This window comes from Phoca vitulina, unplaced genomic scaffold (genome assembly GCF_004348235.1).
Source record: "Phoca vitulina isolate PV1807 unplaced genomic scaffold, GSC_HSeal_1.0 scaffold2, whole genome shotgun sequence".
Classification (NCBI taxonomy): domain Eukaryota; kingdom Metazoa; phylum Chordata; class Mammalia; order Carnivora; family Phocidae; genus Phoca; species Phoca vitulina.
In genome coordinates, this window is record NW_022589705.1 from 82058175 (window position 1) to 82083176 (window position 25002).

General features: G+C 53.6%; 2 protein-coding genes across 3 annotated transcripts in view; both read right to left on the reverse strand.

The window, feature by feature from the left end:
• The window catches only part of SELENON (selenoprotein N), a 16659-nt gene extending 15850 nt beyond the window's left edge, over positions 1-809 (reverse strand). The window contains exon 1 of the mRNA XM_032390939.1: positions 735-809. The gene's annotated coding sequence lies outside the window, so the exon portion shown is untranslated. The remainder of the gene's footprint in view (positions 1-734) is intronic.
• A 12953-nt stretch (positions 810-13762) lies between these two features.
• The window catches only part of MAN1C1 (mannosidase alpha class 1C member 1), a 136953-nt gene continuing 125713 nt past the window's right edge, over positions 13763-25002 (reverse strand). Inside the window, exons 9-12 of one of the 2 annotated variants that reach the window (XM_032390955.1) lie at positions 19828-20047; positions 16869-17041; positions 15532-15647; positions 13763-14543 (exon numbers count right to left, since the gene is read on the reverse strand). In XM_032390955.1, coding sequence (XP_032246846.1) covers positions 14423-14543; positions 15532-15647; positions 16869-17041; positions 19828-20047 — 630 coding nt within the window. In that variant the 3' untranslated portion in view covers positions 13763-14422. Of the gene's footprint in view, positions 14544-14585; positions 15245-15531; positions 15648-16868; positions 17042-19827; positions 20048-25002 lie in introns of those variants that run through there. The other variant, XM_032390965.1, reaches the window with a different exon arrangement.

Consider the following 25002-nt stretch of genomic DNA (forward strand, 5'->3'; position numbering starts at 1 on the left):
CGGGGCCGGGGTCGGGGTCGGGGTCGGGGCCGGGCGGCCCGCGCTCACCCGGCCGGGCCCGGCCCATGGCGGCGGCGGCGGCGGACTCGCGGCGTTGGGGGCGGGGGGCGGGGCGGCCTCCGGGCCGTGGGGCGGGCGCGGGCTCGGTGGCGTCAGGGGGCGCCCAGCGAGCCAGTGCGGGGGCGCCGGGACTCCCTGCCGCCCGCCTGCCAGCCCGGCCTGCGCCTCGGCTCCCAAAACGAAAGCGGGGCCTGGGCGTCCCGTCCCGCCGGGCGGAGGCCTGGGAGGCGGCGGGGCGGGGGGCGTCCGCACCTCGGAAGCTCGTCGGGGAGGGGACTCAGGGCCACCAGGCTTCGTGTCCCCCTCTGTTGGCAGACGCGAGGGAGGCCCGAGGGGGAACACCCCACTCTCCACCCTTATCCCACCTGCTTTCTAAACCGTCTTCAGTCCTCTTGAAGAGTGGAGACCAACCAAGAAAGCCCTGCCCCTACTCCATCCCCGTCGGGGTCCAGAGACTTCCACTTCTGCACGTTCGCGGGGAGGCGGGGGAGCGACCTGTACACGGCGACCCGCAGGTGCCGCGCCCTGAAGACCGCACCTGCTGGGGCCAGGATGTCCTCACCTGTAAGGGGGAGTCAAAAGAGGCCCTCCCTGTGGATTGTGGTGCGGAAGAAATACCTGGGTTGGTGGGACTGGCAGCCCCTCGGCATGGGCAAGGCCGGACTGTGACTTACCAGCTTCCCTCTCCTCTGCTGGACATGGCACCACCACAGGAGCGATTTTTCTAGAGAGCAGTTCTTGGCATGCCTGGAGGAGGACCTGGGAATGGGGGTGGGTGGAGTTTGAAGAAATACTTTTGGATCTGTCAATACTTTTGGTTCCTGTCTCCAGAAGCCTTGGTCCCACTGGGGCCCTCTTCCATGATTTTAAGGTCTCCAGGAGCCCGGGGATGGCTCTGTCTTTCCCAGGAGAGGGCAGAAACCGCCCAAGCCTCTAGAAAAGAACCCCGGCCCCGGGCGAGCAGCAGCACCATCCTTGATCACTGCCAACCCCAGTCCATGTGCACCTGTCAGGTCCCAGATGCTGGAGGGGTCACTATGTGCTGGACTTGGTGTTGGGTGCGTTATGCTCTTACTTGTTCTCAAGCAACCCACTGAGGTGAGGATTGTGTGCCCACCCAGGTCTGAGTCCACATCTCATGCCCTGACACCTCCCCGGGGATGGCCCAGCCGAATGATTGGGGGTGAGGACTTTCTTCTGCAACCACTTCTGTCCTTCATGGATAACCAGCCATGACAGCACCCTGTGCGCAGGGCCCCATCTTCCCAGAGCCCACACAGGACCTGACACGTGGTAGGCACTCTAATGTCTTTTGGATGAATGATTCCCAGGGACCGAGAGTTGTGGGCTCTGGACCTAGCTTTTACCCAGTGCTCTGGCCCCAAAGCCTCAGGGGGACCCACGGAGGGGCTGACATCTGCTGTTGGCTTCTGAAGGCTCCCAACTGTGCTACTTCCAACTCATTATCGCTAATGTTTGGGGACACCCTGCATATGACAGATGCTATTAGAAAACCAAATTCTGCTCTATCAGGAAGCAAAGCTAACAGAGCACAAAGCAGGTTAGGAGGGGAAGATTGATGAGCCAAGGCCCCTGGAAAATAAATGAGGGAAGTTTTCTTTGCCAGAATACTTTTATGTATTACACTTGGTTCTTGTTAAAGACACAGACACCCCACTGATCTCCGTGGCCCAGGGCTGGGGAGATGGGCTGCTGGGATTGGGAGGGCGCTGGAGGAGGGGTGGGTTTACAAGACTTGACTTAGATCCGTGAGCCTCTGGGAAGAGGATCCATGTTGGGACCCAGCTCTGGGAAGACAGCTCTGGGCTTGGGCAATGGAGCTGGACTAGGTGTCCCACCGGTGACACCCTTCCCAGGAGGCTTGTCTCCAAACCAAGGACCTGGGCAAGGCTGGGCCTTGAGAGATTGGGCCAGGAGGGTCGCTCTGGTCAGCAGTGGTGCTGCAGGGGCCTTTTGGCACCTTGTCTCTGAGCCCTGAGTGGGCAAGGGTGGTATTTGGGAGTAGCGGCAAGTGGAAATTACATCAAAGTAAGTGGCATGCTGGCTATGTCCTTGAGGGGCTCCCAGGTGAGCAGGGAAATCATTCTTACACCCGTTCAACACATGTTTATGGAGGGTCTTCTATGCTTGGTTCTGGGCATTGGGGATCCACAAGAGAAGACAAATGGAATCTGCTCTTCTAGACAAGTCAATGGGTACTATGACCCCCACTCCCACCTTCCCCGGAGGTAAGTGATCTGAGAGAGGGCTGTATGTAGAGGAGGGTCCCTGTGACTGTCAAGAGGGGCCAGAAGAGGCTTCACAGAGTGGAAGGCCAGCCAGGCCCTGAGTTCAGGAGGTCACCAGTCAGAGCACCAGGGGAAGATCATTCCAGGGGCAGGAAGAGCAGAGGCAAAGGCCTGGCGGCATGAACGTCAATGGCATGTCTCTGGCATGATGAGAATTTGAACGGGGGGGGGGGGGGGGAGTGTGAAGGGAGGAGGGCAGGAGAGACAGGCTGGGGCTCCGAGCAACTTGTGAAAAGCTTGGACTTTATCCTCAAGACAACAGAGTCATCCGAAGAGTGGGACATTCAGCCACGGAGGCTTCCGGTCCTTCCCCTCCCTGCTGTGTCCCTCCCTGCTGTGTCCACAGGGGGCATTGGAGCAGACACCCCAGGGCGCTCCATCCGCCCGCTGGAAGAAGAGGCAGGGCCAGGGTCACTGCCTCATATTCTGGCCTGTGCGCACTCGCTCTCTCTCTCTCTCTCTCTCTCTCACACACACACACGCACACGCACACGCACACACACACACACCTGTCTGCCCTCTCTTCCGCTTGCTGTTTCGCTGGGGCAGACTTGCTGGGGAGGGGCCCCTGCTCTCCAGGGAGAAGATCAAAGTAGGGTTTTCGACTGCAGCTCCAGGAGGATAATGAGCTGGGGTCCGAGGGGAGGAAAGCCATCTGGCGCTGGGTTTTGTGCTTCTCCTCTAACTTGAGGAACCTGGACGGGCAGAGGGGTTATTTGCTCTGAACCCAACCCCTGACATGTTGCTGGCCAATCACAGGACCAGCATTTGGGAGCAAAATGCCACTTGGGAAAGGGGAGGCTTTACCTGCCCAGACCACGGGGGCCTCTCGACAAGCTCAGGCCCTACTGTGTGCCCGGAACTAGTCTAGGCTCCTGGCACACAGTAGTGAAGACAGACGAGGTACTTCCTCTTTTGGAGCCAAATATTCTAGCAGGGGGAGAGAGGTGATACACACGCAAAGAAGATCACTTCAGATAATGGTAACCGTGAAGGGGTGAGACAGGCAGGGGGCAGGCAGCTTCCCCAGGAGGAAAGGAAAGAAGGGAGAGCCGAAGGGAGGGCATCCCAGGCCGAGGGGCCAGTGCAGAGGCCCTGAGGAGGAAACAGCCTTGGTGTGTTCAGGAAACGCGTGGAAGGCAGGGCGGGCTGTGTGGAGTAACAGGAAGGGCTGGTGAGAGAGCCGGGGCCGCACGGACGTTGTAGGCCGAGGCAACAAGCTGTGGTTGGATACAATGGAAATCATTGTAGGGTTTTAAGGAGGGGAGTGACGTGTCACTTGTTTTTATTATTTTTTTAATTAAGCTTTTTATTTTAATTCCAGTGTAGTTACCTGATGTGTCTTTAGACAGACTTTTCTAATAGCCAAAAAGGAGACAACCTCCATCTCCTCTGATGAGTAGATAAACAAAATGTGGCAGATCCGCACAATGGAGATTTGGGAGCAATAAGACGGAACAAAGCACCACTACGTACTATAACACGGACAAACCTCAAAAACATCACACTGAAACAAAGAAGCCAGACACAATTGTAGGACTGTAGGGTATTGTAGGATTCCATTAGTATGGCAGGTCCAGTAAGACCAATCCGGAGACAGAATGTAGATTCGTGGTTGCCTGGCACGGGAGTGGGGGTGGGGAGTGGCTGTTAATGGGCACAAAGCTTCTTTTTGGGGTATAAATGTTCTAAAAGGAGATTATGGTGATGGTTGTACAAATCTGTGAATATACTACAAAAACATGAATTGTATACTTTAAATGGGTGAACTTTATGGCATAAAAATTATGTCCCAATAAAGCTGAGGTTTTTTGTTTTTTTGTTTGTTGTTTTTAAGACCTTTCTGGTTTCTGGGTAGAGAACAGACTGAGGGGAGCAGGAGTAGACAGAGGGAGTGGGGGGGCTGGTTCAGTATCAGCCCGAAGCATCGGGGCCCTGGGCTGGGGGTGGGGGCCGTGCAGCCCGTGTCCAGTAGACAGTGGTGTCCTTCCCGAGGTGGGAAAGCCTGAGAGTCCCAGGCTGCCGTGTGGACGTGACCCTGAGCCTCGTGTGGAGCGCAGTGCTGGGGAGGGGGCACGTGCAGGAGTCTGCAGCTGTGAGCTATGGGGACCGTAAACTTCCGAGTCACCAGCCTATAAATGACACTAAAGCCACAGGATTCAATGAGATCATTGAAGAAGAGAGAAGAGGCCTTTGGTTTGCGTGGCCTCGGCGGCTGGTACGTGGCCACAGATGTGGCCGTGCCCCTGAGTGCTGAGGGGCTTTGGTTGGATTCGCAGGCACAGGGCTGATGCCAGGATTAGCCAGAAAAGAGATGAATTGTGGGGGTCACGACTGCCTTTGGCTAGGCTCTCTCGTCCTGTCCAGGCAGGGAGATTTATTTCCTGGGGTCAGGAAAGGCCCGCACGTGGACTGCTTTCTTCTCAGCGCCATGTCCGCAGGGGCCCTGGGAGCCACTCTGATGCGCCATCGGGGTGGAGCGTCACGGGGCTGGAGCGGGTACTCGCTGAGTTTTCCTGGCTGGGGTTTTTTGGAGTGCTGAGCAGTGAATGCCAAATCCAGAAGAATTTTTCCCTCTTATAAAAACACCCTTCCTCCAATCCTGTTGCTCATTCAGGGCTGGAGGCTGAGGCTCTCAAATGCAAAGACCGGTGAGTGTCATGCAAGCCCCAAGAAATGAGTTGGACATTTGGGCGCCTCCCAATGGTTAGCGTCGAGCCCGGGAAGATGGTGCTGGGTCAACAGCCCCAAACTCGTCTGCTCTGAACTGTGCCCAGGGCCAAGGAGAGAATAGGGGTTGGGGTGATCGAGCTCCCGGTTTGTCCAGCACTGAGGGGTGCTGAGGCTGGGGGCTGCTCAGTTTGAAAAGCAGCAGAGTTCTGGGCAAGCCGGGAAGAGCTGGCCCCCTACCACGGGAAGGCCGTGTCTCCGGGTGCCCCGAGGTGCTTACTCGTGCACCGCACCCACAGAGGGGTAGATGGGCTTTATGATGACCAGACAAAAAAGCGTTAGAGCCCTGAGTATATAGGACATAAGTTGTTTTAAGTTGTCTCATAAATTTGAGACCGAAAACTCAGTGGAATGTCTATAATCTGAAGACTGAGAGGGAATTCAAAGGCCATGTGCCTGAAATCAGTCCGTGGCGGAAGAGGTCAGCACAGGGTTCACTCCAGGGATGGCGGGTATTGGCAGAGAGCAGGAGGGAGCTCTCTGGATGCTGGGAATATTCTCTATCTTGATGCGAGGGGAGGCTACCAGAATGTGTACACAGGTGAACACTGCTGGAGCTGTGCCCTTAAGAGTAGTGACTTCTACACATGTGACTGTGTCTACACTATACCTCAGTGGAAAGGCTCTTTTAAGGGGCGCCTGGGTGGCTCAGTTGGTTAGGCGTCAGACTCTTGATCTCGGCTCAGGTCTTGATCTCAGAGTCGTGAGTTCAAGACCTGTGCTGGGCTCCATGCTGGGCATGGAGCCTACTTAAACAAAATAAAGTTCTTTTATTTTTATTTATTTTTTTAAGATTTATTTATTTATTTGAGAGAGAGAAGGGGCGGGGGGGGGGGGAAGAGCAGAGAGAGAGGGAGAGAGAGTCCCAAACAGACTCCACACTAAGTGCAGAACATGATTCGGAGCACGATCCCACAACTCTGAGATCATGACCTGAGCTGAAACCAAGAGTCGGAGGTTCCACCGACTGAGCTACCCAGGTGCCCCCCAAAAAAGGCTCATTTGGGAGCACCTGGGTGGCTCAGTCTGTTGAGCGACCATTGGATTTTGGCTCAGGTCATGACCTCAGGGTCGTGGGATTGAGCCCCTCGTGGGGCTCCGCTCAGCAAGGAGGGTAAGGAATCTGCTTGTCCCTCCCCCTCCCCCTCTGCCCCACCCCCACTTGCACTTGTGCGGGCTCTCTCTTTCTCTCTCTCTCAAATGAATAAATAAAGTCTTTTAAAAAAAGATTCATTTAAAGGCTCAAGGAAGGGGCACCTAGGTGTCTCAGTCAGTTAAACGTCTGCCTTCAGCTCAGGTCATGATCCCAGGGTCCTGGGATCGAGTCCTGCATCAGGCTCCTTGCTCAGTGGGGAGCCTGCTCCTCCCTCTTTGCTGCTCCCCCTGCTTGTGCTCTCTCTCTGTCAAATAAATAAATAAAATCTTTTAAAAATTTTAAAAAATAAAGGCTCAAGGAAAAATGGGACTAATTTAAAACACTGGAGCCACGGAAAAATAAAAGTCAAATAAAGGAAGACACAGTGATTGAGCTGGAGGGATGAAGGGTTTCCTTAAGAGAAAGATCGAGGATGTAGAGACAAAGATGAAAGAGAGAGGAGGAGGCAGATAGCTCCTGGCCTCTGGCGAGGTGGGATTAGAAGGTTGGACACGTCTGTCTGGTCTTCAGCAGGAGAGATCCCAGAGAGATTTCCCAGACGGAGAGGCAGTAAGTACATCAGAGAGCGGGTCAGATGTCTTCCCTAGGGAGCACGGACAGGCCCCACAGGGAGGGTCCTAAAGCCCCAGTGGGTGGCGGCAGTCAGGGTGGCCCCCTTGGTGATCAGGTGAGCTTGGGACAGGGAAGGTGCCAAGGCCACATGGCAATTGTAGGTGGGGAGCCTCATGCTGGGAGAACATGTGAAGCCGGAAAGGTGACACAGCAAAGGGTAAGGGTGCAAACCAGGGGACACAGGTAGATCGAAGCCTGTGCAGGATGCTCCATGGAAGATCACCTCCTGGTTCGAATTGCCCATGGGGAAGGGGTGAAGGCAGATGGAAAATGGTGTTTGAGACCCAGAACTCACTGGCATCATACCTGCCCCAGATCCAGAAGATTCCAAAGAGAAAAGAGAAGGCCCCAGAGCCAGAAAACAGCCTTGGTTCCACACAGGCTGGCAGAGGAGAAGGGCCATCTGAGGAAGCAGCTTCAATTTTCGAAAGCGCAGCTGGACCTGCTTGACAGGAGTGGGGCCACAGAGGGGAGTGGGAGCTGCAGGAACAAAGGTCAAAGGAGAGGCTGCGGTGCCTTGAAGTCTCCGGTTGCCCTCCAGATGGGAAGAGTCCAGAGCACCATGGAAACACAGGGCAGGAGGCCCTTGCTTCCCCGGTACTCCCAGGGGGACCAGTCTCAGCAGCTCCTGCTTCGGAAGCAGAGAAGGGTTTCCACTGAGACACAGGTAAGGGGGAGATGAATCGGAGGCCTCGCCCCTCAGAAGTCAGAGGAAACTTGCACAGATGCGAAGTTGGTCATCTCATGGCCCTGCTTTAACCTCTTTCTGGCTTCTTGCTGCTCCGATTAAAATCAGACTCTGCAGATTAAAATCAGACTCGAGGCCCTGCAGGATGGAGCCGGGTCCATCCGACCTGCTCCGACCCACCGCACAGCGCCCTGCGTTCGATGCTGCCTTCCCACTCCCCGGGTGCCCCCGTACTTCCTACCTCTGAGCCTTTGCACTCGCTGTTCCCGCTGCCTGGAATGGTGTGTCACACAGGTCTGCTCCCCATCTCCAGTGCCCCCCCCGTCACTCTCATATGTCCCCTGCCTGTGGCCTCCCAAGCACCGAGCTCCGTCCGCACGCCGGCCCCACCCTGCCACTGGCCTGGAAGCCCCACGGGGGCGGAGACCTTGTCTGTCTTGTCAAAGCTGCAGCTGCGGCACCTTGCCCACTGCCCGGCAGAGATGGTTAATGGCAAAGCCTGGAGGGTTCTGGAACGGTGTCCTGGGCAATGAGCCCCATGACCTGTGAAGGTCTGGGGCAGGGCCTGAGAACTTGCATTTCTAACAAGCTCCTGTTGCTGCCCGTGCCCCAGACCCAGCTTCCATACTCTGAGAACCACGGATCTAATGATTGCCCAATGCTGGATCATTCTGTGGGCCAAAGCAGAACCTCCCGCCCCAGGTCTCAGGGGAACTCCCAAGGGAATAGTGACTGGTGGCAAGGGGCTCCTGAGGGTCAGGGCAGGAGGGTCTGGGTGTCTCCTGGCAGGGAGACAGCCACACCCCTGATGATTGCAAGGTTGGCCAATGAATCCAAAGCCTTGGGAAAGGGAAGTTGAGGTGTGGGCGTGCATGCGTGTGCATGCGCCTGTTTCAATGGAGGGGTAGGGAGAGGTCAGGGAAGGCTTCCTGGAGGAGGTGACATTGAGGGCAGCCTTGAGGAGTTTAGTAGGCACACCTGGGGGGCAGAGGACAGTCCAGGCAAGAGGGGCAGGGATGGAAATGCATGGAGGTATGTGAGAACATGGGCAATTCTAGATTGGTTTCCAAAGGAAAGAATCTCTGGGCTATTTGCATGCTTTTCTGGGTTGAGTTTTACCATTCTCTAAAACACTGAAGGCTTCTGGGAGACAGATCTCAGTTACCATTCTTTACACTTATACCAGGGAGGGCTCATAATTTGTTGTCCAAATTGGGACACTTTTGAGAGCAAAGGGGGCATTGTTAATTAATATGCTGGAACAACGGGTTTAAAAACTAAACTGTCATAAGCAAATGTCATGAGCAGGATGAGGGCCACCCTAGATTTGGGGTCATTTACGTGAGGAGGGGAGAGGAAGGGTGTGGTGGGGGAACCACTGTGGGCATCTGCCCAGAGGCCAGGAACAACTGTTTGACCTAAGCCTCAGTTTCCCGCTCTGTAAATCTCTGCCTGCCGTGCCTCCCTGCCAGAGTTGTAGGAAGGATTCACCAGGTATGTCCTGAAGAGGAAAGATGAACGGGACCTCCCCCACTAGCCACCCGCCCCCCCCACCGCCCACCGCCCCTGCAAGCAGAGGGCCTCTGCTAGATTCTGGGCAAGCTCCCAGCATCTTCCTTAAGCCCCACACCTGCCTGAGCAGCGCGAAGGGTGGGGGGCGGCCCCACCTGCCCCCCACCAACCAGGCCAGCCCCTGGAAGCCCTTGGATCTTTACCCCAGTTTCCCAATTTCATAGATTCAGGGCTAACAGCAAAATGCTTGCTCAATGTGAAAAGCGGAAAATGTTCAGATTTATCGCTTTGAGATTTTGGGTTGTCTCCTGGGCCTGGTTGATGTAGTTTCCTCCAAGTTTCAGAGCATTTTTGTTTAAAAAGAAGGATTTTTGACACCAGCGTTTTCTAGTTTACAGAGAGCGTTCACATAATAGCAGTAACAATCATTACTATATGTATTGAGTTACTACACTGGGGAGCTCAATTAACCCTCGAAATCACCCTCCCTTTCCACAGCGACAGGCGGAGGCTCAGAGAGGTTAAGGGGCTTGCCCAAGGTCACACAGCCCAGGGAAAGGGCAGGTCATGGTTTCAGTCAGTCTGTGCTCACCCTCTCCGGTTCTGCCTTTCTTATCTTCAACTTGACCTAATGCACGCAGATTTGCAGATCTACAGTGGGTGAGGACAAAACAGAACAAAAACCAGAGGCTGTTGTGGAAAAGAGAGGCTGGAATGAGTATAAAAATAACCAGGTATGTCCAAGGGAACCCTCACCCCCCCAAACAATGTATTTTGTGCTAAGATTATTTTTGTAATGATGCAGGTGGGGGAGGGTCCAGTGGGGCAGGGAGTCCGTGAGCAGAGGACTGGCTTTCTAGGTTCTAGGACTGAACTGTCCAAAATGGCGCCCAGGGACCACATATGGCTATTGAAATTTAATTAAAATGAAATAAAATTTTAAATTTAGATCCTCAGTTGCACTTGCCACATTTTAAGTGTTCACTATCCACCTGTGCACCCTATTGGACAGCACAGAGATAGAGTATTTCCATCACCACAGAAAGTTCTACCGGACAGCATTGTGCTAAGGCACCAGCAAGCCTGCTCCTGTCTGGTCCACACTGTGTTGGGGGGCGGGCAGCCGCTGAGGCAGGTGACAGCTGCCTCTGCCACCAAAGCAAGATGCCATCCCAACAGCTGAGCCCCTCCACTCGGGGGACGTTATGACTTCATGGATGCAAATAATTTTTTTTAAGATTTATTTGAGAGAGAGAGAGAGAGAGCACGAGCAGGAGGGGCAGAGGGAGAGGGAGAGAATCTCAACCAGACTCCATGCTGAGCGTGAGCCTGACACAGGGCTCGATCTCACCACCCTGAGATCAGGACCTGAGCTGAAACCAAGAGTCGGAAGCTTAACTGACTGCGCCACCCAGTCGCCCCTCCATGGATGCAAATAAAGAGCAGAAACCAAAGGAGCGGGCATTAGCTGAGGCCTTGCTCTTCAGTGTGGTCTGAGGCCCGGCAGCATCAGCATCTCCTGGGAGCTTGTTAGAAGCACAGTAGCTCAGGCTCCGCGCCTGATCCGCTGAATATGAATTTGCATTTTAACAAGATCCCCAGGTGATTCAGGTGCACATTCAAGTTTGAAAAGCTCTGTCTTAAGAGACAGGAGGAGCAAGATCAAAATATTGTTCCAAATATAGGGAACCAAACAGATATTTTTAGATATAAAAAAATAGCATTAGCACCCCCATTAGCGTGTGATTAAGCTTTAGTCACAGAGGGCTGAGCATCTCTGTGCCACATAATCAACGAGCATATTTCCAAAGACAGAGCCCCAGTGGGGTAGCTGGGACGAGCTGGCCCTTCCCCATCTCCAGCACCTTCGCAAACCTCAAAGAGATCCCCTCCCCAAAGCAAAGGAGGCAGAACTGAGATTCACATCGTGGGTCTCAAGGATGTTGCCTTTAAATCAGATTTTCTGTTTTTGCTTTTCTTTCCAGTGCATTTGGTTTTTGAACTTTGCAAATTGCCAAAGACACAATGTGATGTACAAAGCATCTAAACAAACGCAGTCGTTTAAAAGGAAGCATCTGGAGAAGGACTCTGTCCTGCTTCTCAGGGGTGTGGTGCTCGGCAGGCCTCAGTGCCTGGAGCCAGGTGCTAATAAAGCTTTCTGGGCAGGAACCAGCATCACGCCCCTCCGTGAAGAAAACAGGTGCAAAAGGGGGTTCCATCCGACGAGACTTCAAAAGAGACTGGCAGCATGCTGACCCTTGGTGGGGGAAGGAGGGTCTGTTGCCAGGACTGGTTCCAGAACCGGGATTCTGTGGCTCCTCCTTCCCAGAGGATGACTCATCCCTTAATTTCTCTCTCCTCTCAGCCTACCTTGGGTCTTACTTATTTTTATCCCTGGAATGGAATTAACTTTGCCAAAAGGATGATATTTCTCCACCTGCAAGGGCCCTCCTGGAGGATGAATTTTGAAATGTTCACTTTTACAACTTGCCCCCAGCGATAATGCAGAAGACAGAAGCCTGGTGGCAGGAGAGGGGGGCACAGCAACATGGGCCCAGCGGGGGAGCCCGGGGCCTTGGGGAACTGCCAAGTGGCTTTGCAACGGAGAGACATGCCCCGAGTTGACTCTGAGGAGCTGAACGAGAGGGGAGAGAGGAATGGTCAAGGATGCTTTCATAACTCTCTTTATAATACTGAAAAGAATCAAAGCAGAACCTGCGAACAGTCCTGCTGTTTTGCCTTCACCAGCGCGTGGCTTCATTATTTTGGTAGCAAACCTCGTTTTCTTCTCCGGGGACCAGCCTGTGGGGCATTGCACGGGGTCCTGGTGGGTCTGTCAGTCAAGATGCCCCACCTTCCACCTGCTGGGAGCACGTGACCCAGGCTAGGCCAATGGGAAGCCCGCTTCTTTGAAGGGAGACCGTGGGCTCTGGAAAGGTTTGAAGTCACCTGTCCTGATGGGGGTACTGGGGAGACTGCCCCCTTGGTTCCTGCAGCTTGGATTCCCGGCCACATCCTCTTCCTAGTCCTTCTTTTGGTCTGACTGTTCACTCTCCTGAGATCCCATGAGTCACCGCAAGGCATTTCAATATGTTTTTTTTCTTCCTTCCTTCCTTCCATTTTTTTTTTTTTTTTTTTTTTTGCTTAAGTTAGACAGAGTTGTTTTCTATTATTTGTAACTGAGAGCCCAAACTGTCACAAACCCAAATGCCCAGAAATAGGGGCTTAGATCCAGAAAGCATGCTACAGCACACAACGGAACACTCCACAACCAGGTACAGTGATAAATGTGTATTTGTTGACATGGAAAGATCTTCACAATATATAGTTAAGAGCAAAAGCAGATTACAGTAAAACAGGACGCGTAGTATGACACCATGTTTGCAAAATATATTCTGTACATTCATAGAAAAAGGTCTAGAAGAAAATAGAACAGTATTCATTCTGGAGGGTAGAATGGTGGATGGTTTTTCTTTCTGCTTAGCATAAAGATCTTCCTCGCCCTTCCCACAATGCTTGTACAGTGGGTTTTTGTTTTGTTTTGTTTTTTAAATGCGCACAGACAAGTCTCCAGAGCCTGTCAAGAGTGAAGTGATTTCCTGGGTTCAAGCAGGGACTTACTCACCAAACACCAGGGCGCCTGCCATGGGGACGGCTCACGCATAGCTCTGACCACTGCTTAAGAAGATGCTGGAAGCATCTATGTCTCCAGAATAAGGAAGAAGCACTTCCTGCACTGTCAGGGTGCCAGGGGATCCTGCTTATTCTCACAGCAACGTTGGGAGGTGGAGGTTCCTCCCTCTGTTTGATGGAAGAGTGGCCTGAGGGGTGAGGTGACCTACCTGGGGTCCCACTGTGGGGACGTAAAGCCAGGTCACTTGGCCTAGGCTCCAATACCTCAGGGACTACTCAAGTTCTTAACAGCCAAACTGAAGTGGCTGAGCATGCGGGAAGGCTCAGAATTACCCTGTGTGGTCAGCTGTGGGAAGAGCTGCCTGAACACCTTGCTCTGCATAATGGCCTCAAGGTTTTGGGCCCCTGGGTGGGTGCGGGGAGAGTGGGTTTGTGGGATACTCCTCCCGCTGCTCCTTCTTATCTTCTAGGCCTCAGCTTGAAAGTCTTCTGCTCAGAGAGACTCTCCCTGACGCCCTCAGATCAGCCCTGGCCACTAGTGTCTCGGCCCCACATCTCCTCTGTGGCACTTCATACGGCTCGCACTCATGTTACTTATCTGTCCCTTTATTTTATGGTCTATCTTTCCCCCACTTGGCTGTACGCTCCCTGAGGGCAGGGCCTATGACTGTTTCACTCCCGGCTGTGTCCCTGGCATCTAGCCCAGTGTCTTGTCTCCTACGGGCACTCAGCACGCATCTGCTGAACGCGAACAGATGGACACGGGGTCGTGAGCAAACTGTGGGGACTGGGCTCACCTCTGCCTCTGCCTGGCTTCATGACCACAGGCAAGCTGCTGGCCCTCTCTGGGCCTCTTCCAAGCCTTGACTGAAGTATAAATATGCGCCTCCATTTAAAGGATTGGCTTCACCCTTCCTGAATTTGTAAGACCAATTTAAGGGAAGGCAATAGAAGTTGGAGTCTAAACTTACGTTAAATCAACTGCTGGTTGATTATTTTTTTGGGTGATAACATTGCCACGGTTTTCCCAGGAGTCACTGATGTGTAATGAACCCAATCGTATTTCTTATTCAATAAACTGTTTTATTGTAGGCTTACAGATTTTTCCATTACAATAATGAAAATGGCACTAGTGATTCGTTAACACCTAGGCCCAAATCAAAAGGGAATGCCTCCTCAAATTATAAGGTAAATGCCACGTAGTTGAACGTATAGTAAATGTTGGGCAAAAGGCATTTAAAATATAGAAAATGGGGTCAAGGTTTCTGTGTGCAAACATTTTAAGGTTTAGTTTATCAAGATGATGCTGCTTTCGAAAGCACATGATTTTGAAACTATATTTATAATTTGTGATAAAACACAACTGCAGAGAAAAGGCAAAATCAAGCAAAACAAATGAACAGAAAACTCCCCAAATGAGAGGAAGTGAATCAAAGGCATGGAGACAATATGCAAACCTCCATTCACTGGGCCCTGGAATGGCAAGTGAGTGGGTTTCATAGAAATTCTCCATAGAAAGGAAAGTCTGGGCCTGGGGTGACATCGCTGCATCTCCAAGTCCTGTCTCCTCACAGAGGAAAAGAAGTTGCTTGTCCGACACATCTGCCCTGGGTCTGCCTGGAATGGGTCCTATGTTCCCAATCCCTTTGAGAACAGTCCCAAATCCTGAAAAGGCAAGGCACCCCTCCGGGGTCCTGGGCGCGGCAGGGAGACGGGTCAGAGTCAGCCCCCAGCCCTGCTGGAGCTGTCCGAGTGGTTCACTGGGAGGGGGTGGGCCTCTGTGTTGAACACCCAGTCTTCCAGGGAGAGCATGTCATCTTCAGAGAACAGAAGATAGAGATACCTGTGCCCCCGGGGCGGGGAGGGAAGCAGGACACAGCTGGTCAGGGCTCTGGGGAACAGGGGACCGTTGGCAACCCATCTCGGAGGCCTCTGCAACACGGCCTGTGGCTAAGGGTGCAGGGAGGTTTGAGATCCCAAGTCTACTTGCAGCACTGGTCCCAGGGAAGGAGCTGTGGATGCTGAGGACAGCACTGAGATTTGGGGCAGTCAGACCTGGTTTAAGGCTGGCTCTGCCCCTGCCCTCCCTCTGTTGCTTCCTACCCATCGGGCTTCACTCAGGTACTTTTGCCACCTGTAGGAGAGGCCGGCCAGGCCCCCTTATGGCCTAGATTCTTCTTTCTTTTCACGGTGTCCTGAGTACTGCACCCGTCCAAACTCTTGGGCTGCTCCCTGATGTGCCCCCCAGGAGACTCTAGACTCAAGCAGATGTTAGGGCACTAAAATGAACAGGGAGTTGTGACTCCAGAACTCCAGCTTCCCAAGCCAAAGAACAGACCATTCCAACCCACTGTAAAGGGTTAAGCACAGGGGGACGGCTTTGCTGAACAGCAAGGAAACAGGGTGGCTTGACTTCTACCCCAAGAAAGCGAGGGAATAGCGCAGTAGCAAAACTGTCGAGGGAAGATCAACAGCAGTGACCATCGTCACCATCATTCCTGCCATTTTATAGAAGAGGACATGGTTTCAGAGAACCAAGGGATCCTAGGAGACAGGTTACAGAAGCTAAATTAGCACACCACTAGTACTTGGAGGTGGGGTGCTGTCTGGTCTTTCCCTGAGGGGAGAAACTGGCCTGGCCCGAGTGGCACCCTGGGGATGTAACCCTGGGGACCCCAGGCCCCCCACCCCTCGTGGGCCCCCTGTGATGGCAGAACCTGACTGTCGGTGAAGGGAGGGACTGCTGACCCCACGCCTCACCCTCCTCCTCCCTCCATTCCTAAGAAAGTCCCAGTCCCTCTGGAAAGAACAACGGCCAAGCCCCAACTCACTTTAGTGTCTCCGCTAGAAAGAAAGTCTGCTGCTTGTTGTCGTGGTTGGGGATGCTACTGTACACATCTTGGATCCCGGAGAAACCAGCTTCTGTTCGACAGTATTTCTCCAAGGCCTGAAGAAAAGCGGGGCAGCTTTGGTCCGGGGAGAAGAGAGGCCCCCCCAAGACTCGTGCCTGCCCAGGTTGTGAACAGGCAGGCCCCGGACCACTTGGCATTTGTGGAAGCACAAAGCCAAATTCTTGTCTCAGGGCTCAGCCGCCCTGCCCCCGGGGCCGAGAACTTCGTCCCAGCAGGCTGCTGGCTTGAGCTCTTCTCCTGGTCTGAACTTAGGGGATGTTCTTTTGGCCCTTTAGGGAACAAGGCTGATCTGACAGACTCACCCACAGCGGTGGACAGAGGAAGGCAGTGGAGGGCTGGGATTTGGGGACTAGACTTAGCACACCCCACGGAGTCCCTGTGGAGATACGGTCCCTCGTCCAGAGGTAAGAGGGCCAAGTGCTGTCTGCCTTTTGTATATAAATGCCATTTTTACACACTGAGGGACCTGGGAGCTGGGCCCAGGAGCACAAAACTCTTGGCTTTCACTGACCAAGAACTAGGGGCTTCAGGGGAGCAGGGGGATTCTGGCCAATGAACCATGTATGTGAACCTGAGTGGGCCTGTGCCCTGCCTGAGTGTGGGTGAGGTTCTTTTCCCCAGGACAGTCTATGGCTCTGAGAGCAGGGGGCCCTAGGGGAAGCTGGGAAGCGGGGCGGACAGAGGAGGTTTAGCATCCCTCAGGAGACATCCTTCTGGACTCTCCATACCTGCCTTTGACACCTACCCCACAGAGAGCCAGGAGGTTTCCTGCTGGGTGGTTGGGAACAAGCAGGCTAGTGGAGGAGACGCGGGGGGTGGGGAGCAGAGCCCAGAGACAGGTGGGGGCCACCCAGGGCTGGGCTGGCTTTGGGCAGAGGAGGGAGGTGATCCGCCGGCCTGGCAGATTTTTTTTCTGTTTGAGAGGAGAAATCTAAAGCCATCTTCTCTGGCTTGGGGTCAGAAAGCAGTGACCGCATGTGCTCTGGGCCCCTCTGGCTCCTGCCCTGCCTTTAGCCCTCTAAGTTTGCTGGCCCCGGAGCCTGGGCCCCAAAGGCTGTGGGCGCCCAGAACCCTCTTCATAAGTTCCCGGCCTGCTTTGGCCCAGCCGGGGACTCTTGGCTCTGCAACCACACCTTGACCCTTTGCACTTGGAACCTTAGCCAGACATCAGCCTGCTGTGACCTTCCTCCCCATGCCTGAGCTAGGGCGCTTTGGAGGCGGACTGAATTCTCAGGGCCCCCGCCCCGCGCACTCACCATCACCACCTCCCAGCCCCACTCCCTGTACACGGGGTCGTGGGTCTGTCGCCACAAGTACATGTAACTCTCCACCACCTCGGGCCGCAGGATGTAGTAGCTCTCGCTCAGCTGTGTGGCCACGGCCTCTCTGCCGGAGTTAAACCAGAAGGCCTCGGGCCCCAGTTTGGTATCTGTGGGGAGAACCAACCAGAGGGCTGGGTCAGACCTCCCACCCCCGCTTTTCAGGACCCAGCTGCCCCAGGAGCGCGCTCAGTGGCCGGAAGCACTGGCAGGGTGACTGGCACAGGCTGGGCCCTGCCTGTGCCGCCGAGGCTGGCAAATGCCCGGCTTCCCTCTTGGCCTAGGCAGGCCAAAGCAAGACCCTTGAGGCCTCGAGCGTTTTGCAGTTTTAGAATCTCAGAGTCCAGATGAACTATCCAGCAATCTGGGGAGAAAAAGGTGTGGGCGATGTTCCCCAACTGTGTTTTGAGACATAAACTCTGCAAGATGTTAACCAGCCAAGAAAGAATTTCAGGTTTAAAAGACATTTGGGGAAGAGTGGGTCAAATAAAATGAAATTGCCTCCTGTCTGCGAGACTTATCAGATCCTTTAACATGCTGATATGCGGTGATGCTTCTCCATGGACCCCTTTCTTAGGGAACTGCTTTTCGCACCTCCCAGAACCAGCCTTCCAGAGCTGACAGGCTGGGACGCTGCTGAGGTGGAGATGGGGGGAAAGCTGCCCAGAAGGCACATACTCAGGCAGAGGCAGCTAGATAAAGAGGGCCTGATGAGGTCTGAGGGTTTTTTTTTGTTTTTTGTTTTTTTCTTTAAAGGTTATTATTTATTTATTTGAGAGAGAGTACGTGTGAGAGAGAGGGGAGGAGGAAGAGAGAGATAGAGAAAGAGAGAACGGGCAGAGGGAGAAGCAGGCTCCCCGCTGGACGACGTGGGGCTCGATCCTGACCTGAGCCAAAGGCAGACACTTAACCGACTGAGCCATCCAGGCTCCCCGAGTTTTGTTTTTGTCAGTTTGGTTTGTTTGTTTTTGGACAATTTGGTGCCATTCCTATTTGCTGGAGAACCATAATTATAACCACTGCTACAGCCACTACTTCTGATTTCAAGGGCTGTGCTGGGTGCTTTAGATACATTTATTTCGATCCTTAACAAATGTTGTTTGTTTTTGTTTCCTGTTTTTTTGCTAAGGTAGATGTTAGTGTCCCTCTCTCAGGCATATGGAAGCTGAGGATCAGAGAGGCTAAGTAATTTGTCCAAGGTAACACAGCAAGCTGTGACTGAGCTGGGATGTGACCCTGGATCTGTCTGATGCCCTTTCCCTGGACTGTGCTCTCTCTCTTTCCCTCCTGGGTCCGAGACTCTAGGCCCTGAGTTTAGGCCAGAGGGGTCAGCTCCTCCACCCTTTGGCGCCTGCACACCCTGTCTGAGTCAGTCAAGTGCCGGGCTCTGGCCCTAAGTGTGCCTTCCTTCTTCCCATCAGGTCAGGACCCTGAGAGGCCCTGGGTTGTTTTTCCTCAAGAGACGACTGGAGCTTTGCAGGACATTCTACTCTTCCATGGAGGGCTTCACAGAAGGGCTGTGCTGGGTGCCATTAGCCAGACCCTGGCCCCCTCGAGTTCTCAGATGCTTGCACTCCTGGCTGCTAGCAAACAGCCGTTTTGCCCAAGCTGCTGATGGGGTGGGGGCACGAGCGGCCGCCATGGCTGTCCGTGGACAGGCGGGCTGGCTGGAACCACATGCTCTATTAAGTGGATGTCTTTTATGGTCTGGGTTGATTGTCCCAGACAAATAATGAGCTTTTTATTATTCCTGGGATTTCCTATCTGTTTATGGCTCTGGCTCTTTGAGGGGAATCGCAGACCCGTTGTAAGGACCCCTTGTGAATTGCTGGCTTCATGAAAACAGCTCTGGGAGACCTGGACTCGGCTGGAGGGGTCACAGACACCTTTCAAGCTAACACATGCCTTCTGTGCTGGGGCTGAGGACGGCCGGCAATGTGCTTTCTATGGGACCCTCTATCTCATCCCGGGAGACCCGTGTTATTGTTCCCATTGAACCGATGAGGAAACAGAGGCCATCCCACTGGCGAGTGGCAGACTGGCACTTGAGCCAGGTTTATGGCAAATCTTAGGTCCTTTCCTCCAAGACTGGGATTACACTCAGAGCAGTGGGCACCTCTCAGGGCCCTGGGGGGAGGGCTCTTTCTGAGGGGCACTGTTTAGAGAGGCAGCACACAAGAAGGAGCTGGGTATCAGAAGACCTGGGTTCTAGCCCTGGCTTAGCTACTCACGCGCAGTGTGACTTTGGTGAAGTCACTTCCCCGCTCTGGGCTGACTTAGTTTCCCCACGTGTAAGACAAGGCTCATGTTCTCTAATGTGACTCCTGACTCTAGCATTTGATAATTCTGCAACGAGTGTTAGGTGGGGATGGTCAAGAAGCTCTCGAGCTTTCTGGTGGTCTTGGTTCAAAGAGGGTGGTAAACGGGGTGGTGCCAGAGGTGGTAAGACCCCATAAATGGAGGGGTGCTGGGGAGGAAAGGCAGAGGTGCACTCAGGGGTAAGGGCTCAGGGAGAAGGGATCTGCTAGGCTCAAGAAGCCTGGAGGACCCTCTGCTCTGTGCCCCTCACATGGGACCTTGGCCAAGTCCTCTCTGGGCCTCAGTTTATCTGTGTTGTGAGGTTCAGCAATGATACAAGGTCAAGTGTTGAACACTTAGCACAGGTGCTTGATACATCACCCCTATTTTCCTTTTAACTAAGGGTACAGTCTTAACTAAGGGTACAGTCTCAGTGCGTAGACGGCACATCCCTCATACAAAATCTACGTAACTTCCAAGGCAAGACTGCCCTAAGACCGTGTGTTCCCTTCCCTCACTGCTGCTCTGCTGGTTTTTCTAGTCCTTCCTGGTGTCTAGCCTCAGTCTCTCCTGCTGCCCCTTCCCCTTGCAGGGTTACCTGAGCGGGCGTATGATTCGTGGCACGTCTTGGTGATCTGGGCTGCGAGCTCTCGGTAGTGGGCCCTCTTTTCTTCCTTGGCATCCTCAGCGCCGAGGGCGATCATGCCCCCAGAGAAACAGGCCAGGTGCCCCATCTTGTGGTCCAGAATCCCCCCTCGCCACTCGGCAATGTAGGTCAGCCCCCCAGGAGAGACATTCAGCAAGTAGGTCTCTATTGCCTGGGAGCAAGGTGGGAGTTGGGCAGGGGGGAGGGGCGTAGGAGGGGGACAGAGAAGGGAGGGGGAGAGGATGGAAAAATGAACATTTTGCAGACAGCAGCGAACACAGCTCTGCTGAGCCCTCCATCCCAGGCAAAGGAGGTCCTTGGCCTCCGCTGGCGGCTGGTGGTGGTCCCTGATGGGGCCGGTAGGAGGTTCTGCCACTCACCTGACTGAAGCCTGGTGCCTGCTGGGGGCTTGGACACAAGGCAGCTCCCTGGAGTGAGTCTCTTATTTAGACTTTTTAAAAATATATTTTATTTGTAAGTAATTTCTGCACCCAATGTGAGGCTCAAACTCACAACCCTGAGATCAATGAGAGATACATTCTCTCCCAACTAAGCCAGCCAGGCACCCCTCTTATTTAAGCTTTTATGTCTTTTATGTATAAAGATTTTAAAAAAATCTTTATAAAATCTTATCCATCCTCCACAATGTCCTCTGTTAGGGAATCTTAACCTGGAGCCCAGCTGGCCTGTGGATGGGCTCCAGGGGGTCCAGAGGCCACTCAAATTGTATGTGACACTCTCCTGTATGTGCATTTCCATGGAAGAGGGTCCATATATTTTATCTGGTCCTCAAAAGGGACCCACAGAAAGTTAAGAGCTGCTCTCTACAAGCCCTTATCATACACCTTCTTATTTAATGCCCATGACAAGCCAGGCACATGCCCTCTACAGACAAAAGGGTTGAGTGGCTCATCCCAGGTCACCCAGCCACGCTGGGATTTTGACAGGGACCCCCCATGCCCAAACTGGGCATCTTCTACTACCTGACGGCGGCTCCTTCTGGTAGCAAGGGGCTTTGAGAGCCCCCCGTCCCCAGCTTCCATGGGAGATGATACTGCCGGTAAAGACTCCAAGGAAGTTGGGGGACAGGTGTCAGGCCACGGTGCCCCCCCTCCCTGCCGTTAGTCCCCAGGGGCCCTGGAGACAGAGGTGATGGCAGTGCTTGTGGCTCCTGGTCCAGGGCCGGGCCTCTGGGGCCCTGGCCAGACCTCTTCCTGCATTCTTGTCCCTCCAATCTATTCTCCAGGGCTGGTCCTGGACCTCCGCTCTCTGTAAATAACAGACCAGTTTAACGTGATGCCAGAGACATGGCTCCCAGGAGCAGATTCCTCGGGTTCAAATCCCACCTCTGTCAGTTCCAAGCTGTGTGACATTGGGCGGGTTCTATGGGCTCTCTGTGCCTTGACTGCCAAGTAAATGCATGAAATGGGGGTACGAGCATGAACCACCTCACAGGGTTGTGAGGATCAACGGGCTGTGTGTGCACAGCTCAGCATACTTGCTGGCGCAGCATCCTCAGTGCACGTTGGCTACCACAGTTCCGCTCCAGTCTGTCCCCGGCCCCAGCCTCTTTCCAGTCACACCCCTCTCCTCCCATCGAGTATTCGAGTTTTCCATGAGCGGGGGCTCGGGGCAGGGGTTGAAGCCCCTGAAGACACACAGCCTGGACCCTGCCTCGGGGAGCTCACCTGTTAATAGAGATTTCCAACAAAATCAAACACACGCGGGAATTATGATCTGTGATCAGCATTTTGGAAAGAAACACGCACGCTCCGCCTCGACTGTGCCGCCCCAGCTTGCCTTTGCGCGTGCTCTACCGTGTGCCCCCTTCCAGGCCACTGCTGCCCGGGTACTCGCCTCCCGTTGCCTTTCTACAGGGTGCTGTCCCCACCTTGTGCATCCTTCTCTGTGTGTTCTGTGGCAACCCTGTCTCTCTCCCAGGACTCTGAGTGCCGCCTGATAGCAGAAGCACCACCCCCACTCTCCAGCCAGGGCAGGCATACAGAAGGTGCTCAAACAACATTCGCTCTTGGATCTCTTTGTTCCTCTTCCCCCTCCTGCAAGGTCCCGGCTGGTGGGCTGGCTGCAGGACCCTCACTGAGTAGCAGGTGGGGAGGCTCTGATGATGTGACGTGCCAGAGCACTCGTGCCATGGGGGGCGGAGCACTGAGGGGCCTGGGGAGCCGCCCACTCCTGGGCTGGGTCTGCTCTGCGTGGGCCCCCGCTCCTGGGCAGAGCCGGGTCCACGCAGGTGGGGAGGAGGGGTGGTAGGCTAGTCCAGGGTGCAGAAATCTGGTTTAGTCACCCGTTGTGGACACTTGGGGTAGAACACAGACATCCTGGGGAGATCCCATGAAGCCTCGTATGATAGCCCAGAAGACTGGCTCCCATGGGTTATTTCCATTTGGGGCTAACCCCAAGCTAAGTAATCGTGGTAAAGAGGAAATGACAGACCAGTCTCTCTGTGAGGACACAGCTGAGCCAAGCAGATAGGTGCGAAGATTAAAAACAAGGCTTTCTAAAACTCTAAGCAAAGCACAAGACAGCACAGGCTGGGAACTGACCAGTTAGGCTTAAATCATCCAGGAGAGGAGCAGAGCTGAGGGGGAATACAGAGACCCGGGCTTGAATCCCAGCTCTGCAATGTGAGCCTTGGGCGATTCTGGGCAAATTATTTCCCTTTTCTGAAGACTCCCTCTCCTCATCTGTAACATGGGAATAATTCCTAGGATGGCCATGAGGTTATTCAAAGACTCTGGCTTCCTTTGCCTCTTGGAGGGGACCCCACCTGCCCCACTCCCCAGAGGGATTTTGGGCAAGCCAGGCTCCTTTGTGGTTGGCAGGAGCACTGGATCTGGAATCAGTCGGATCTGTGTTTGCACCCTGACTTTGACACTGGCTGCCGTGTGACCTCAGTTTCTCATCTGTAAGATGGGGCTAAATAAGACAAGGCAGTCAGGGCACCTGCCTGGAAGATGCCACTGTGACACATGCTCTCCCCGTTCTTCTTTTTGCCCCTCCCCCTGTGACCTTCAGGGGTGTGCCCCGTGGGCCTGTCTAAATTATCCCCACTCACCCCAGCTGGACAGTGGTCTCACCCCCCCCCCCGCCAGGGCAGCTTTCCAGACTGTTTCCTGGGCCCTGGTCCAGAGGTTCTGATGTAGCCTTGTCAGGGTGCAGCCTGAGCAATGGGATTTTACAGCTCCCCCAGTGATTTTTAATGTGTGGACAAGGTTGAGAATTACCAGAATATTCTTCAAAGCCCCAAAATTGCCAGAGGCCAGTCTTTACCCAGGGTCAGAGATACTCCAGGCTATTCACTGGGGATATCAAATGAGGGGAGCAAAGCCAAGTTCTCTCCTGTTCAATCAAGTGCTTTCCATAAAGCTCCCAGTTTGCTTAAATAATTCATGGCCATTTCTTCCCTTGAAGCCTCAACCACAGTGTGCCCTGAGGGCAGGGAACCAGGCTGCTTGCTAACTTCATGTTTACCCCGCAAGGAATGGAGGAAAGGGCAGAAAGGCCTTTGCAGGCAGCACACTCCGTGTAGGCTGAACACTGATCCCCTGACAGCAGACATAGGCTGTGGTCTGAGCTCAGCCGAAGCTGCAGCTGGGGCCGAGATGCAGACGGAGATGGGACTGGAGTCCCAGTAATGGCTTCATGACCAAAGTCTTGGTGCTGGGGACCTGGGCAGGGAAAACTCATCACCAAGCCCACAGGTTAAAAGGTCCATGACTGTGGAGGCCTGTTTCAATAGGCTTCCTTTAAGCACTACCATTCCCGGCCAGATTCATGCAATCAGGGGCTTATTCATCCATCTATCCAACTGTCATCCAATTAGAGCTCATTCATCCATCTATCCAACTGTTCATACTCATCCATCCACCATATCTACCCACCGATCCATCTTTCCACCTGCCTATCCACCTATCCACCCATCTATCCTCTACCTACCTACCAATCCATCCTTCCACCCACACATCCACCCACCCACCCATCCGTCCATCTGCCCATCCATCCATCTATCTATCCATCCATCCATCCATTCTTCCACCAACCCATCCATGCACCCATCAATCCTTCCACCCACTGATCTACCATCCACTCATCCATCCATCTATGCATCCATCCATCCATCCATCCACCCACCTATCCCTTCAGCAATTGTGTGTTCATCTGTTCACAAAATAGCTATTGTACACCTCCTATGTATTGGGCACTGTTTTAGGAGTGAGGCAGACAAGGTGAATGACTAGACAAGATCCTTGCTCCCAGATAGCTCACATTCTACTTAGGGAAGACAGACAATGAACAAGTAAACAAACATATGCATGGGGTAATTTTCGATGCTGATGAAGGCAAAGAAGAGAGTAAGTCTGGTGTATATGACAGAGAGAGGCTGTGAAAGGCCAGTTTCCAGTGGCATTTGACTTGACCAATAAATGGGGCCCAGCCATTTGAATGCTATTCCACGTAGAAAGGACAGCCTTTCTACGTACAAAAGCCCCAAGGTGGGAATGAGTCTGGTGTGCCTGAGGAAGGCTGGGGACCAGAGCTGGGAGTAAAGGGGAAAGAGTTCAAGGTGATTGGTAGGTCTAGATCAGGTGGGCAAAGGGGAGGAGTCTAGCTTCTTCCAAGTGCAAATGAGGAGCCAATGAAGTAGGGACATGAATTTCCAGTGCTTCTGGCTGCTGTGTGGAGGGAGAACCGACTCCGAAGGGGACAGGAGCAAGAATTCTACTTTAGGGGACACAAGACCTCAGACCAAGGTGGTGGCAGAGTAGATCCAAGCTGCTCAACTTACTTTATAGGGAAACTAAGGCCTGGAGCCTACCCAGTGCCTTTTCCTTAGCTGGGCTCAGAAGTATCTAGTGATGGGCTGATGGGATTCCATAACCCCCTTGCAAATAGCTCAAGCTAACCACCTTCCTCTTCCATCCTAAAGTCTCCCTCTCTTTGGAGAGACTCATCTCAGCCTATTATCCCTTGTTGAGAATTCACACCCTGTAGACCAACCAGCAGTGGTGAGGGACAGTGGGGGGAACACTGGGACGGGCTTAGATCTGGCTCTAGCTCCAGCTCCACCAGCTCTATACTGTGTGGCTTTGAGCAAGTGCCTTCCCC